The sequence below is a fragment of the Callospermophilus lateralis genome, chromosome 9 (assembly GCF_048772815.1).
Source record: "Callospermophilus lateralis isolate mCalLat2 chromosome 9, mCalLat2.hap1, whole genome shotgun sequence".
Classification (NCBI taxonomy): Eukaryota; Metazoa; Chordata; class Mammalia; order Rodentia; family Sciuridae; genus Callospermophilus; species Callospermophilus lateralis.
Genome location: NC_135313.1, coordinates 27,795,990 through 27,808,922, shown reverse-complemented (window position 1 = coordinate 27,808,922; position 12,933 = coordinate 27,795,990). Strand labels below are relative to the sequence as shown.

At 37.1% G+C, this 12,933-nt stretch overlaps 1 protein-coding gene across 1 annotated transcript in view; it reads right to left on the bottom strand.

Annotated features, from left to right (window-relative positions):
• The window catches only part of Plekhm3 (pleckstrin homology domain containing M3), a 180,179-nt gene that overhangs the window by 17,930 nt on the left and 149,316 nt on the right, over window positions 1-12,933 (bottom strand). Inside the window, exon 7 of the mRNA XM_076866281.2 lies at window positions 8,880-9,037. Coding sequence (XP_076722396.1) covers window positions 8,880-9,037 — 158 coding nt within the window. The remainder of the gene's footprint in view (window positions 1-8,879; window positions 9,038-12,933) is intronic.

The following is a 12,933-nucleotide window of genomic DNA, read 5'->3' as shown; positions in this document are numbered from 1 at the left end:
TCAATAAATTACTCATATCTTGGTAATGTCTACTTACATAAAAATTTTCCTGAAATCAGTTTGAAAGTTATTTGAACAAATTATGTTAACAACTACAGATTTGCAAAATTAAAATAAAGCAATTAAAAGAATTTTTGTTTTGATACCAGGGATTGAGCCCAAGAGTACTTAACCACTGAACCACATCCCAGCTCTTTTTATTTTTTGTTTTGGAAAAGGGTTTCACTAAGTTGCTTAGGGCCTCTCAAAATTGCTGAGACTGGTTTTGAATTTGTCATCCTCTTGCCTCAGCCTCCAGAGCTACTGGGATTATGGGCATGTGCTACCACATCTGGCAAAAACATATATTTCTTCATGGAGCTTACAGTCTTTCAAAATGGTGGCCTGAATGACAATCAGAATTTGTATTGTAATCTCTTTGGGTTAACAGTATTAAAATCAGTCAATTTCACTGAAAGCATCATGACAAACTATCAGACAAATAAAAAATGCCTAGCTATGGAGTTGAAGCAAAGCTCTTATATCTTTTGTCAATGAGAATTTTTAAAAATGCAATATGTTTGGTATGTAGGCACACAGGGGTGATGGCTTGTCAAAGATCACATGGCAAGTTAGTGGTAGAGTTAGGAATGACATTTAGACCTCTTTATCTCTTTTCCAATGATCTTTCCATGTACTAGTTTGTCTCCATATATTATAAATCTTAATGATTTTAGAGCCAATTACAATTTTTTTCCTAAAAAGTACCCATTAATAAAAACTTGTAGATTAAATATGATTATTTTCCTGGGTCAAATATATTGTGATAAAAAATTAGATCTAAAATTATATATTAACTATCATTTCAATTTCATATATGTATGTATATAGGTAGAAAAAGAATAAGTCATGGAGAATTTCTTCATATTTTTGTGTACTTTTCAAATTTTTATAGTGACCATCAATTAATTCTATAGTTAGACAGTTAAAATATGAGTCAAATAACGAAGAACACTTCTCTCTTTACGCAATAAAAATTAGGTTTTTGGAATGCTTAAAGATAAGATGATTAACATAATATTAACCAAACATCTAACTGGAAGCTTGGTAAGAAACACTTCTAGGTGGAGATGACAGCTGCTTACTAAAATAACCAAGTGGCCTCTGAACACAGAGGTGGCCTCACCAGCTAGTACTGTGTTTATAAATGCACCATATTTATCAATATCTTAATGGCATAAAGGGTCAGGTCAGCCCTAAGAGTTTCCCAAATGTCTGGTCTATGTTAGCAGACATTCTGAAACATTTTGACATGTGAATATTGGAGCCACCAGGCCAAGGTGAAATGTTATTTACCAAGTTACTCTTTGACCAAAGTTAAAAACCAGCATTGTGCTGAAGAGTTTTCAAAGAAAACCTTCACTGATATAACAAAGACATTAAAGAATGGGCAGTCATATGGCCTAAGAGGAGTGGAATCCCATCTTGGTTGTCATGGCCCTGTTTCTGCCATATGGTTTTCTGGGCTTTGGTTTTGCCCTTCCCAAAATGTCTAGATGTTTCCATAGTCCCTTCCACCTTGAATGTGGATAATTCTAAATCACAGGCAGGAGGCTATCCTCCACCGTTGGTGCTAGAAGACCATTGAGAAAGTTCCTCAAAACCCTCTTCTTTAATTTGAGAGAGAAAGAGAGAGAGAGAGAGAGAGAGAGAGAGAGAGAAAGAGCAATAAGCAGATGGAAGTTAGTGCTTCCCCAGAAAAAGTACCTATGAAGAGGAGTCCAAATGTCCTTTAGCTGTTTCTAAGATCCCACACCTCATTACAATACGCACTGAGTGGCTGCTTCCCAAGAAAAGCCACAGAAAGGAAATATCATTAAACGAGTATATACATTGGGAGAAGCTCTTCCCTTCAGTAAGCCTGACCGCTCAAAGCTGTTGTCCTCAATTGTTGAACAGGATGTAACAAGACTGCCAAGCACAGCCCACAAACCTGCTAATTAGGTGCACTGACAGTGTTTGTTTTGGAACCATTTACCAACAAAGGAATGTGTCAGGCTGATTAGTGAGAAAGGGTATGTAATGCATGTGTAGCTCAGTCCAGATGGGGGGCATAATCCAGGTATTCAGTCTGTTTGTCCAAGGTCTCACAAAATTGAAGGCTGAACAAATAGGAACCCCAGGGGGAAAACTATCTTCTGGGTAGCGCTTCCCTCTCCTTCTCTGCTGAAGTTTTGTTCCACCTGCACCCCTTCCTCCCCAAAAGTTTATGCCTGAACACTTATCATGAAACACTCGGGCTCAAGCGGTAGCGCGCTCGCCTAGCATGCGCGGGCCGCTGGGTTCAATCCTCAGCACCACATACAAATACAAATAAAATAAAGATGTTGTGTCCACCGAAAACTAAAAAATAAATATTAAAAAAAAAAAAACCACTCTTCAAGAAAACGGCATATTACAATTGGCTCCCCGGAAAAATGGATGAGTCTTTGTAAGGTTGCTGGCAAATCTGGGGTTTAATGTTGTTTTAGGAACATAAGTAAGTGACAACTTTAGGCAAAGCCATCTCCATATTCAGCCCCCATGGAGCCGTCTCCATGCACTGTGCTAACATGGACAAATCAAAGGCAAACAGAGCCACAGAAACATAGTTCTTAATGAGCTATTCTAGTTATGCTGAGAAAAATCATGTATCTCAGTGTCTTCTATGGGAAGAAGTGATTCAACACTTTATATAATAAAGCAGGCTCATTCTTTTTATTTTATTTTTAAATTTATTTTGTAGTTTTTTAGGTGGACACAACATCTTTATTTTATTTGTATGTGGTTCTGAGGATTGAACCCAGTGCCTCACGTGTGCTAGGCGAGCACTCTACCACTTAAGGCACAACCCCAGCCCATAGGCTCTTTCTTTTTAAACATCCTTTATAAGGTTTCACCACAATCAGGTATTTGAGAATTCATGTGTACATGAAGCTTAAAGAAGGACAGAAAGTGCCAATGCAAAGAACAATGTTCATGCCCCAACAAGCCTAGGTCCTCAGAGGTGGGTGGTATGGATCTGATGAAATGAAAAATGACAAAGACCAATTCAAAAGGTCAAGGTTGGTGGGAGAAGTCTCTATGTTCTTCAGTGCAAATTGGACAGTTCTGGAGTTTGGCCAGATGGATGAAAGCAATTGGGGCCTAGATGAAGTTCCTTAGGAGCCCTTCTTTTTCTGTAAGCTACCTTGATAAAATAGATTTTAAACATGAAAAAGAAGATAAACTCTGTTAGAAACTCACCTGCTATGGTCTTTTCTATGAGGCCAACTGATATGGGAAATGTTCGTTAAATGTGTGCAGACTGGAAGTGGTCACACAGTATGTTAACTCAACTGGTAAGAGTCTGGCGTTAATAAGTGCAAGGTTCTGCATGCCATCCTTATTTCTCAAAGGAGGAGAGGGAATGACCAACTGTTGTACAGAAAGGAAAACTGACAAGCAATGCTCATTCTGCATCTTTGAACTCTGATGTTTTAAAAAACAACAAACCTTTTTATAAGAGTAACCACTGAACTGCAGATGCCCCTCTAACACACAGGAAGAACCCCACCTCTAATGCCATTCCAAGGGTAAGCGAATATTGCTAGTCTGACTAGGGGAGGCCGATATTCCTGCCAGAGAAATATCTTAAGTGGTAAGTCAGTTGTTCCAACCTTATATGTTAAGCTGCAATGTTACTTCAGGCTTTTGCTATGCTTCTCTGTCTTTAGGAATATTTGAAATTCCCTTAGTTAATTAGTTTATTTAAAATGATGAATTTAGATATACTTGAATGAGCTGAACCACATTATAAATGGTTATGGAATGCTTACTATACAGAAGACACCAAGCTCAATGTTAAGCAAAATTTTATAGGAAACCTCCATTTGAATACAGTCCCAAAGGTTATAGGGTCATAAGCCTTAAAGAGCAATGTTTTCCGAACTGTGGACGACTTGTATGTCATATGAAGAAATCAACAAAGCCAAATGGATCAGGACAGAAAGAATCGAATTGATTTATGATGGCTGCTGATCTTGCAAGTCCCATGTTAAGATGCATGCTGAGTGTTTTAAGCTGAAGGGTTTATGTACTTGAAGCATTTCAAGATTCACGGATGGCACCTTCATAGAAATACTGAAAGCAGGATGGACTCCTTAGCAACATCAGGAAGGTGTTCTTAATAACAAGAGAAGATTACTGATATACAGAGATGTTGCAAAGAAAGCTGTGGAGGAGGCAATTTAAGGACTTAAAGCCTAAATCCTGGGTCACTTTGTGGATTTATGTGACTTCTTTGCTTGCATTTCATTGTTTTCTTTTATAACTTAAGGCAGTATCAGTCTGTTCTTATGATTTTAATTCATAAAAGTTAGAGCCCTTATTTCTTATTCTCAAGGAGGGCATGTGCTGCTTTTCCTATTTCTTTAGGATGTGGGATTTAGTTGTTGTAACGAAATGTTTATCTCTCCTATCCCTGTGTTTTCCTTGTCCTTCTTTAGAGGGTAAAAGCTGGATTAGGATTAAGTGAAACAGTCTTGCAATTCAGGATCTTCCTATTGTATTTAAAATCTTGCAATTTGGATTTGAGATTTTTTTTTTTATTTAGGCTAAACAGAGGTAATTATTTGTGTTTGAGAAGAAAGATATCACAAGGTAAAACTGCTAGCATTATCTTCTAGGGGAGGCTGGTGTGGAGCAACAAATAGGGTTACAGTCAGGGATCCTCAGCTTCCATAGCCAACTGGGCTTCCTAGGGATGTGCAGGAGGTGAGAGCTCGGCCATCCTCTCTGTCACAAAAGTCCTTCCTCCATTTAACAAAAGAAAGGCGTTTCTTTTCCCATCCCAATCTAAGGGCTGGTTAGAGTCTACAAAAAGTTCCAAGGGAGCAAACGAAGGGACAGTTCAAATGAGCACTTTTATTGGAGGCTACTTTCAAGACAGAGGCACATAATTTTTTCAAATTAATTTTAGCGGGTGTGCTGCAAAAAGGTTTGGAGGCCACAAGTAGAATGGAAGCAATGACATATAATGGAAAAAGCACAGATTTCAGAGTCAGATGTATTTGGGATCATGTTTTGGCCTTATATCTTGGGGTAGTACTTATATCAGTGTTTTAGACCTCAACTAAAGCTCCTTAAATTTGTTTGAAATTCTGGAACCTGTTCTTTCTTACCTATGATGCATTTCACTCATGGACAATGAGCCCTTCTTAGAGCTGCAGGCCCACTTCCCTCTGTGCTCCAGCCACACTTTCACAGAACTGCTGATGGCTCATCTGTCCCTCCCTAGACTGCAAACTATTTGTGAGCAAGGAGTGTGCATGCCCACTGTGTCTCCAGCACCTGGATCAATGCTCACACATAATACGCTTGATAAATCATTTATTAAAAGAACGCATAGTTCTAATACTTGTGAAATGCTTTTTACCCAGATGTAATTATGCTATTCAAATGATATTTGGATCTAAAAGGATATTAAGAATATTTCTGAGGCCATGGAGGTATTGAATTTAGCATATGGTCAAGGATATATGGTAACAAATTCATTACCTCATTCCTAAGATTTTTACATACAGATTTAAAAACATGCTTTAATAGGGAAAAATTCAAATATGTTAAAAAATAGAATAGCATGGTAAATTCCTGTGTACATATCATCTAGCTTTAACAATTACAGATTTATGGCAACCTCTTTCAGCTACATTCATCCCCGCCTTACCCATCATCAGATTATTCTGAGTCAAACCTCAGACATTCTATTACTTCATTCATAAAATTTTCAGTTTTACACAAATTTTAAAATTTACCCCACTATTCAATTTTATTTATCACAATAATTTAGTCGCTATATCTTTATGGACTTATTTTTTAATCAGCAACTTGGTGTTTTTATAAAGGTTTCCTTTAGTAAATCTTTTTATTAATATTTCCTTTTGCTTTTTCCCATAGACTTATATAAACTTCTCCTAGCATTTAACTGGAAACTGAATACCAAGAGGAAGCTTGGTATTACCAAACTGGAATTCTAGGGAAGCTGGTCAGAGCTACTTCTGACTCAGATATTTTTTGCAAGCTTAAGGAACTGTGATGGCCAAGAGAGAAGCAGGATTTAAAATTCATACATATTCTCTCCCACTGGGTAAAGATCCCTATGAGCCCAGAGGCATGATAATCTGGTTATTTTGGTGAGAATCCAGTACCTCTAACTACAGCCACAGCTAACTTTGAAAAGTGATTCTTTCTTCTGGTGGTGACTTATAATCACATAAAGTCTTTGAAAATACATATTCTGGAATTTAAACAAACAAAGACTTACAGGAGATAGTCAGAGAGTAGCACCTCTGCCCCAGTCAAGGGACAAGTTTTGGGACTGAGGAGTTTAAAAATGTGTGTGAAATCCCATGCTCAGATCTTCAGTTTCTACAGTCATTCTCCAATAAAAGGAACCAGGTCTCCTTAGATAGTTGGCTGCATTTTGGACCAGGGCAAGAAACACAAGAGATGAGCATGAGCCTGGAACAGGGTACTGCCAGAAAATAAGAAAATTCCACATAAAAACAACAAAAGAAACCTCAAATAAACAAAAAATGCATTCTAAACAAAAACCCCATAATGAATGTGTCAAGGAGACACAGGAGCCAACTTAGAGTATGAATGGCCAAAGCTGGTGGAATAGTCTGAGCAATAAAGAATTATTGAATAATCTAAATTAAAGAAAAAAACTGTGCTTGAGTCTATACTGATAAGAATAAACAATTTAAAAATAAATGAGAAAGAAGAGACAAATTTCCCGTGCATAAGAATTCCAAATAATTTTGTATCTGCTCTGATCCCAAGAGCATGGAAAATAATTCCCCACTAAAGTGCAGACTGTACACAGTGACTTCCTTCCAAAGAGTACAGTATGGAGAAAAGGGGAAGGGAAAGAACTTCACAGTGGAGAAACCTGGAGCAAATACTGCAGGGATCAGTCATGTTGATAGTATGAACCACTGACATGATGTCATGAAAATGGCACTTTATCTCTGGGGTTTTCCTTTCCAAACCTATAAAACCCAATCTAACTTTAAGAAAAATATCAGACATACGCCAACAGAGGGATTCTATAAAATACTTAACTAGTATCCTCAAAATTATCAAGGACATCAAAAACAAGTAAAACCTGAGAAATTATCATAGCCAATAGGAAAGTAAGTAGATGTGACAACTAAATGTAGTATCCTGAAACAGAAAAAGAATATTAGGTAAAAACTAAGGAAGTCTTAAAAAAAAAAAAAAAAAAAAACTATGACTTTAGCTATTAATATAAAAATATTGGTTCGTTAATTGTAACATGTGTCCACAATAGTGTAAGATGTTATTAATAGGGGAAACTGTGTATGTGGTATAGGAAAACTCTCTGTGCTCTTTTTGCAAATCTAAAATTGTTCCAGTGAAGTTTTATTTAAAACTGTCTGCTCAGCTTTGATCTTACAGTAAAAAAATCATATGGACATATTTTCAAAAATTTTAATAGAAAAGTTTAGATTCACATATTTTACAGATACAGTTTTGCCACATTATATACCCCACCTGCCTTCCCCTCATTATTAACATCTTCCATTTCTATGGTAGTGTGGTAAAATTGTTACAATTAATGCACCAATATGATATATCATTATTAACTAAATTCCACAGTGTAAATAAAGGTTCACTCTGTGTTGTACAGTTCTTTGGGTTCTGACAAAATATAAGGCCATGTATGTACCACTATAGTATCATATAAAGTAGTTTCACTGCCCTAAAAATATGTTTCACCTAGTTACCCCTCCTCAGCCCCATGAAGATTTAAAAAAGGCATCTAAACTCTAGACTATGAACTAGAGTATTGGAGGCTGAACTCTGTATTAAGTATTGGAGGCTGAACTCTGTGTGTCTGTGTAAGTGTGTGAGTATGTGTGTGTGTATACATGTATGTTCCTATGTGTTTATGTGTCTATCTTTCCGTGTGGGGTAACCCAAGTTCCTGAATGTTTACAAATAGTCTTTGGGTTTAAAAAGGAAGCCAAAAGGGCTGAATCAACTCTTACCATCTTAGCTCTACTCTACATGCTTCAGCTTTCCCTGGCTGCCTGCCTCTCCTTCTGTTCTGAACCACAATGTAAGTGAGCCTTGCAGGGTGGGAAATGAGCCATGACATTCATGGCCAAAGAAGCCAGTGCACACACACAAACAGTGTGTATTTCTATTATGCTTTGGGAATGAAAGGAAAAGTGATATGTATCATTTTGTGATTCAGGAAAAGCAGTAATAAAAACCCTGACCTCTAGTTAGTGGAGGAAAAAAAATCATCCATCAATCAATGGATGTGCTGATGCCCCAGTATTACTTTGGTTAGAAAAATAATCCCACAAAACTCCCACTTTTCTCTCCTTTGGGTCCTAAAACTTTCATCACCACACTGCAGTGCATCTGTGGAGAAAAGCATGTGGTGAGCAGGCATGTTCACCAGGGTCCTCAGTGGTTGTATCTGTAACAGTTGATCCAGTTTTGGTCTTCCTCTGTGAGGGAAACTTCCACCCTGAAAAGGTGGAGAGGATTCTCCATGCCCAGTCTTCATTCTATATCTGAATCTGAATACTCTTCATTATATAATAAAGACAGACTTAGGTGATGTTTCTTTGCAACTCTGTGATCTTATTCTGGATTAAGGTAGCCAAGACAGGGTTGGAAATAAATACAGAAAACCAAATGGTGAAAAACTTTCTCTAAGAACAAGGGAAACCTGATCCCGGATAAGAGGCAGAGATGTAGTACTTGACTAAAAGTTAGCTGGATCTGACCAAATAAAACAGCAAAACATAGTAAGGGGTGTTTTATAAGATATTTCATACCTGCTTGTAGAAATATCCTCGAAAGGGTAGAGGATCTCTCCATTGTTACAGATTTCGCAGATGAACCCTTTCTGGCTACAAAGACTGCAGCTGTACACGTGTGAGGTGGCAAATTTAATGACCTTGCCCAAGAACGGAGCCAGCTTTCCCTCTATCACCTGCAGAAAGAGAAATGGAACAGGGAAGCAAATTGTTGAGAACAGAAGGCTTACAGACACAGGAAAGGGATTCCTTTCCTTTACACAACAGGAAAACCTCTAATTATAATTTCTCAGCATCTTTGAGGAAGAAAAGACAAAGTATTTTTGCTCCAAAAGAACTTGGGTTTAAACCACTGGAGGCTGGAAAATGAAGATGCTGAAGTTTCTTTTGTATTTCTCTTTTTTTATGTGTGGTTGTAGGGGATTGAGGACCAACAGATGGGAACTCCACTTGAATAGATCAACCTCACAGTTATGGTATTGGTATAAGAGCAGTGTGGTAGGTTTCCTAAAATAGATGGGAAACATATAGGAAAAAGGTGAATGTAGAAGTTTATATGGTACATTTAGTAATACTTTTTCTCTGATAAATCAATGAGGTAGTTTTATCATCATCTCCCCCTCAAACACAAAGCAAATGTGGAAAGACAGGTTTCCTTAGCTGCTGGTGAGTACAATAATAAAAAGAGGCTGCAATGTGGCAGTTTGAGGGCCATTTTCAGCCTGTAAAAACAAAACAAAACAAAAACTGTGGTGTTTAAAAATAATGAGCCAATTTGGAGCTGGATGAGGTGGCATATGCCAGTAATCCCACTGACTTGGGAGGCTGAGGCAGGAGGACCACAAATTTAAGGCTTCCTGAGCTACTTAGCAAAAACAAAAAGAAAAAGGGCTAAGGATGTAGCTCAGTGGTAGTTGCCTAGCAGGTGGGAAGCCCTGGATTCAGTCCCCAGCACTAAAGGAAAAAAAAAAAAAGTCAATTTAAAAATTGGGAGATTACTCATAAAAAACACAGATTTTTAACCTTCTTTTGAAAAACTACAAGATCTAGCAAAACTACTCTAAATTCTGACCTGATTCTGAGCAGGGGTTGCCTGCTCCCCTAGGCCCCACCAGGCCCTGGTGTCTTGCATATGCTGCTCTTCCACTGTCACCTCATCTGCAAACACCTGTGAGTTTGGAACCCATGGTCAATCAGATCCCTCATCACTGAATTACTTGATGGGCTTCAAAGACTTCAGCACGTCACACACCAACAAGATAAAATCTGCCTTTACTCTTCTCTCATTAATGCATAACATGTGGATTTTGATATAAGAAAAAAAAATGAAGATTAGATTTAATTTAGAAATAGCCGGATGCCTTCTTTCAACTGAATACATAGTTAAAATTATAATTTTACATAGAACATCTGAGGGAAATGTCCACCAAGAAATCATAATGTCAAGGTGACTAAGTAGTAGTGACAGGGAATAAAAAATAAAAAACAGAGAAGGTAATCATGCCCTTTACAAAACAATGAAGCTCTACTGCAGCTAGAAACTGAGATAGTTTTTAAACATCAGGATGATGCCACAGTGTTCTCAAATAACCAAAACAATGATAAACTCTGGGCAGCAGAACAAATCAGAGAAGCAATGTGTTACTTTGTATAAAGTTGTCTTTGCATTTTTTTTTTTTGAGAGAGAGAGAGAGAGAGAGAGAGAGAGAATTTTTTAATATTTATTTTTTAGTTTTTGGTGAACACAACATCTTTATTTTATTTTTATGTGGTGCTGAGGATTGGACCCAGGGCCCCAGGCATGCCAGGCGAGCGTGCTACGGCTTGAGCAACATCCCCAGCCCATGTTTTTGCATTTTTAAAAACAATTAATTAACAACATTATTTTTGCACTAAAATGCAGAAAATGAACAGAAAAAATCAAGTTTACAGCTTTTTAAGAGTGGAATTATTTTCCTTAACAAGTAGAGTAGAAAATATCTTAGCTGATTTTTGAGTCAGGCAAATGTTTTCCACCATTACTCAACTTATTCTCGCCTCCATAACCTTTAGGAAGCTGAGGATAGACCTCCTTTCATTTCTCTTCTTTGTGGATCAATGACTCTGATAAACTCCAGTTTTAGGCATGCTCCTTATGACACATGACACATGCTTTCTAAGAAATAACCACAACAAATCATATGCCTAACCACCATTAAACACTTCCCAATGTGTGATGGAGTAATTTCTAAATTGTGGTAATGATACTTCAGTTGAATTTAGTTTTCTTATTTTACTCCATCTAAACAACCAAGGTTAATGACTCATTTAAAGAGAGACACCAAAATTTTGAACAGTATGGAAACCAAGTGAGTAAAGAGGAGGAGAGAAGCTGGGTGCAATGGGGCATGCCTGTAATCCTGGTGGCTCGGAAGGCTGAGGCAGAAGGATCACAAATTCAAGGTCAGCCTCAGTGAAAGTGGATGCTAAGCAACTCAGTGAAACCCTGTTTCTAAATAAAATACAAAATAGCACTAGGGATGTGGCTTAGTGGTTGAGTGCCCCTGAGTTCAATTCTTGGTACTCTACCCAACCCCCCACCCTCCCAAATAAAAAGAGGATAAGAGAAGACCTTGAGGAAGACATGAGAATTTTCATGTGGATATAAAGGAGAAGACTGAGCATCTTGTCATGAAGCTTTTTCTCTACCCAGAAAGAAGGTTTCACTGGGGCAAAGTGTATGAATATTTTGAAGGCTCTTGTAATATTTCACCAACTGTACACTGCCATTTCTTATCTAAGGACTTTAATGAGCTTTTTGAAAATTAACTTGAGGATTTCTATCTTTAGTCTATCAGAGAACCTGCTACATGTCTATATTTTATTAAAACTTCATTTATTATTACTTAATAAAAACCAGTTTTGTTCCTCGCATACCATTCCCATGTATTATGTAGGTTCTTTCAAGGTTAACCTTTTGAATAATATTTTTATTTGCTTTTGCTGGGATACTAGAACATCTTGACTTTTGTGTTCATCTTATACATGACCATATTACTGCATTTTCATCAACGGTAATCATTTTTAGGTGATTTTCTTAGGTATTATGAAAACAAAAAATGGATTCCTCCCTTTTTAATACTATGCCTCTTGCTTAAGCTTTATGTCATATTGCATGATTTATGGCTTCTAAAACAATATTAAGTAACAATAATAGTGATAGTGGTTGCTCTTGTTATTTCATTGAGAGTCAAATTTAAAGTATGACGTCTACTGTGAATGACTCATTTTCTCTACCAAATATCATGTCATTTACCATGTTATTGATTCCTTCTCCCTCTTTTAAGTAACAGCTTTATAGACAGATAATTCATATACCATACAATTCAACTATTTAAAATCTACAATTCCAGGGCTGGGGATGTAGCTCAAGGTAGAACACTTGTCTAACATGTTTGAGGCCTTGGGGTTGATCCCCAGCACTGTAAAACAAACAAACAAAACACTCCCCAAAACAGAAAACAAAAAATCTCTCTAAACCCTACAACTTGATTGCCTTAGTTTATTCATAGCTGTATCACTAGAATCAGTTTAGACATTTCACCAACTTTCTTCTAAACCCCCACACCCATTAGTAATTACTCCCCATCTTTCCCTGCCCTTTCTTTTTTCTATAAATTTGCCTAGTTAATATAAATAGAATCATACAACATGGGTATTTTTGTGGTTGAGTTTCTTTTCATTTCATAAAATTTTACTGAGTTACAATGTCTCAAACACCTGATACAAGGATAAATGGCACAAAACTGGGATTTATGTTTTGCTTAGTGTGCAAAAGTCTCTGTAAGTTGACTCTACACTATTGATCCCAACTTATTTTCCATTTCTCAAAAACTCATCTTGTGTTGTAAGCAAAATTTCCCTGCAACAGAGTATGCTTTCTCTTGCTCCTGAGCCCTTATTCATGTCATCTCCTCTATCGACAGTTTTACTTCTTAAAACTCATTTAAATTTTACATAGGCTTCATGGCTTAAGTCTATTCTGGTTTGATCTGAAAAGCTATCTTTGACTATTTCAGCTATCTTTGACTAT